Here is a 4,022-nt window from a genome sequence, read left to right on the forward strand (position 1 = left end):
GTCTCCTAGACTGCACTCCAGAGTCCACTTCACCATGAGTTTTCATGGGACTTCCCTATGAATAAAACAGTCTACCCAGTTAAAATTGTGCTTTTCACCCAGATAATAAGGTAATGAAGATGTGTATTACTTTACCATATCCTCAAGAAATTCATGAATGTACAAATATAGCACTGTTAGACACCCAAAAGTGTTTTTAAAAATGTTTAATTTGAAAAAAAAATGTTAAGTATGCCAAAATAATTTTGCCTTCAAATTTCCTAAATATGCTAACTGTAAAAGCACTAAATGTGGATAAATCATTCTATGTGAATTGATTTTATTTTAAAAAAATATTATTTTAAAAAATAAATAATTAAAAAGAAAGCATATGCTAGAAAATAAAGGAAAAAAATCTTTTTTAAAAATGGTAATTATTGCCAGGTTGATGATGGTGAGTGCAAGAACCACAATAGAGAGCAGCCTAGACCAGACCAGGGAAGGGTACCCAGCAGCAGGTAGGGGCAGATTGGGCTGAACCAGTTCACATCACCCGCTGGCGAATGCGAGCACCAGAACAGTGTGGGTCGGGCCAGGTTCGGATGCAACACATACCAGTACACATTATGGCTAGAATTGGGAGCCTGCTGGGCTGGGCTAGGCTGTAACCCTCACCAGCATCAGCTGGAATTGGGGGTGGGCCAGGCTGGGTCAGGCTACAGCACCTACCAGCAAAAGTTGAGGTGAGGCAGGCCATGCCAGACTGGGCTGCAGCACCCAACCATCACACGTGAGGACCAAGGGGGAGGGGGAGAGGCAAAGCTGGTAGGGGGAAAGTGGACGGCTGCCTTGATGGACCGCCACCCCCACTGGAGAGCGTGAGTTGAGATGGGGGCAGACCAGACCAGACAGGGCTGCAACACCTGTCAATAGAATCAGGCTTGAGTGCAACAACCATTGGTTCGTGTGGAAGACAGGGCTGGAAACAGAACTGACCCAACAATTGCAACCACCAGCATGTGCATCAGCTGATTGGGGCGACAAACTGTGCCAGATCCTGTAATGGCAAGCACACACAACTGAACTGCTGATCTCAGAACCCCAACCATGAAGAGACTATGTCAGCCAGTGGATTCTGAAGAGATTTTATTGTGCGTGTAATGGCGAGATTGTCAGCAAATCAGAACTGTTGAACTATCAAAACTGCTTGAGCAGGACGCTCGGAGCATGCCTCACATTGGGGACCTGGGATTGGGTGGAAGGCTGGGTGGGGCTTCTCCTTTTATTTCTCCCCTTACCCCAGATACAGAAAAATAATAATAATAATAATAATAATAATAATGTGGAAACAATGGTCTTACTCACTTTCCTGTGGCCCTTGACCCTGTGTGTCCTAATCAACTATGTAAAGATTATTTTTAAAAAATGATATTTATTGCCAGGTTGATGAAAACAATTAGAAGTGAACTCATAAAATCAGCCTGCTATATCACAGCAGTATGGGGCTTGTTTGATAGGATTGTCCACCAGAGGGCGCTAATGACATGCCTATGATGCTCCACAAGAATACACAGTAATGATGCTAAACATTTTACTTTGCATCTTTTTAAAAGCATGAACTTTTAAAAAAGATGTGCTTTAGAGCAAAATCTAGATTAAAGCATATTAAGCTATTTAACAAGGCACTTCCATAGATGTAGGTGAGAAATACAGTTTCTAACTAAATTATTACACTGAGAAATATTACTCAAACGTATAGAAATGACACTTAATTCTCTGTAATTTCAAGGAACATTTAAGTACAATTTTAATTATCACAGATATGAAACCTTGAGGCGCCATGAAGCTGCTCTCCAGGGCAGGGTCCTTCTCGAGATTTTATTCCCTCAAAGTTGCTCCCAAAGTGAAGACATCGGCAGCCCCTGCAGGAGCGCCTCTGTCCCCACAGGACCTCGAGTTCACCAAATTACCAAATGGCCTAGTGATTGCTTCCTTGGAAAACTATGCCCCTGCATCCAGAATCGGTTTGTTCATCAAAGCGGGCAGTAGATACGAGGACTCCAACAACCTTGGGACCTCTCATTTGCTGCGTCTCGCATCCAGTCTGACTACAAAAGGAGCATCATCTTTCGAGATAACCCGTGGGATTGAAGCAGTTGGCGGTACACTAAGTGTGACTGCAACAAGGGAAAACATGACATACACTGTGGAATGCCTGCGAGATGATGTTGATATTCTAATGGAGTTCCTGCTCAATGTCACCACAGCACCAGAGTTCCGTCGCTGGGAAGTAGCTGCACTCCAGTCTCAGCTAAGGACTGACAAAGCCGTGGCTTTCCAGAATCCACAGACTCATGTCATTGAAAATTTGCATGCTGCAGCCTACCGTAATGCCTTGGCTAATTCCTTGTATTGTCCTGACTATAGGATTGGAAAAGTGACATCAGAGGAGTTGCATCACTATGTTCAGAACCATTTCACAAGCGCCAGGATGGCTTTGGTTGGACTTGGTGTGAGTCATCCTGTGCTGAAGCAATATGCTGAACAGTTCCTCAATATGAGGGGTGGGCTTGGTTTGGCTGGTGCAAAGGCCAAATACAGAGGAGGTGAAATCCGAGAACAGACTGGAGACAGCCTTGTCCATGCTGCTCTTGTAGCCGAAAGCGCTGCCGTGGGAAGTGCAGAAGCAAATGCATTCAGTGTCCTTCCGCACGTCCTCGGTGCCGGACCCCACGTCAAGAGGGGCAGCAACGCCACCAGCCTCCTCTACCAGGCCGTTGCCAAGGGGACTCACCAGCCATTTGATGTTTCCGCTTTTCATGCCAGTTACTAGGATTCTGGACTCTTCGGGATTTATACCGTCTCCCAGGCAGCTGCTGCCGGAGATGTTATCAAGGCTGCCTACAATCAAGTAAAAACAGTTGCTCAAGGAAACCTCTCCAGTGCGGATGTCCAGGCTGCCAAGAACAAGCTGAAAGCTGGCTACCTCATGTCCGTGGAGTCTTCAGAGGGCTTGCTGGATGAAGTTGGGTCCCAGGCTCTGGTTGCTGGCTCTTACACGCCACCATCCACAATCCTTCAGCAGATTGACTCCGTGGCTGACGCTGATACCGTAAATGCTGCAAAGAAGTTTGTTTCTGGCAAGAAATCGATGGCAGCAAGTGGAAACTTGGGTCATACACCGTTTGTGGATGAGTTATAATATGGAACCTCAAAGCTGAACATTTTCCCCAGCCCAGGCCAGAGAAAACATCAGAGTTAAAAGTCTCTAATAAAATGTTTATCTTTGCATGAAAAAAAATTAATTATCACAGATATATTCTAAGGCTATTCTTACCCACTATTATTTCTTTAAAAGATTCATTTATTTGAAAGAAGCAGCAGCAGAGTCAGAAAGATTGTCCATCTTCTAGCCAGCTCTCCAAATTCCTGCCTCTGTTGGAAGCACTGCACCCAGGTCTCGCACACACCTGGCAGGGGCTCTATCCGGGTTTCCAGGGCAGGTGACAGGACACCATACACCATTATTCATTGTTTTCTGTCGCATAAGCAGGATGTCACATTAGAAACACAGAGTAATCTGGAAGAGACCTTCTGAAACAGGATGTGGGTGTCACCAGCAGTGGCCCAAAACCTTACTGTGAAACAAGCACCTCCGAAATACTGTTGTAAACCTTTCTCAGAGTTGTGACCATCTTTTGGCAGAAGTAAAAACTGCAAAGATGTGAGTTCATCCTCTAGATTACATGTGTATTCTTTGGGTTGTCTCTCCTCCAACCAATCCAGAAGTAGAAATGGACAAATTGAAGAGTTTCAATTACTTTCATTATAAATAATTCATTTTTATTTCCAAATATAACATGATAACATAATATTAGGAGACTTCTTGAAGTATAATGCAGTGCTAGAGACAACGTCCAGTCTCAGCAAGGAGATGTTTTTAAAACCCACTAACTTTGGAAATAAGCACAGAAAAGAGTATGACTAAATGTTTACTTGTAGCTGACCCTAAAACCATGCCTCCTCTAAGAGATATGCCCTTT

At 44.2% G+C, this 4,022-nt stretch overlaps 1 protein-coding gene across 1 annotated transcript; it reads left to right on the forward strand.

Annotated features, from left to right (window-relative positions):
* Positions 1 to 1,810: 1,810 nt before the first annotated feature.
* Positions 1,811 to 3,280, forward strand: LOC131480111 (cytochrome b-c1 complex subunit 2, mitochondrial-like). Its single transcript, XM_058662561.1, has one exon. The coding sequence runs from the start codon at positions 1,820 to 1,822 to the stop codon at positions 2,810 to 2,812; it is 993 nt and encodes a 330-aa protein (XP_058518544.1). The 5' UTR covers positions 1,811 to 1,819; the 3' UTR covers positions 2,813 to 3,280.
* The last annotated feature ends 742 nt before the right edge of the window (positions 3,281 to 4,022 follow it).

The sequence above is a fragment of the Ochotona princeps genome, chromosome 4 (assembly GCF_030435755.1).
Source record: "Ochotona princeps isolate mOchPri1 chromosome 4, mOchPri1.hap1, whole genome shotgun sequence".
Lineage (NCBI taxonomy): Eukaryota > Metazoa > Chordata > Mammalia > Lagomorpha > Ochotonidae > Ochotona > Ochotona princeps.

Bases quoted from the DNA above. Each gene is read 5' to 3' on its own strand.
- LOC131480111 (XM_058662561.1), top strand. From the start codon at position 1,820: ATGAAGCTGCTCTCCAGGGCAGGGTCCTTCTCGAGATTTTATTCCCTC.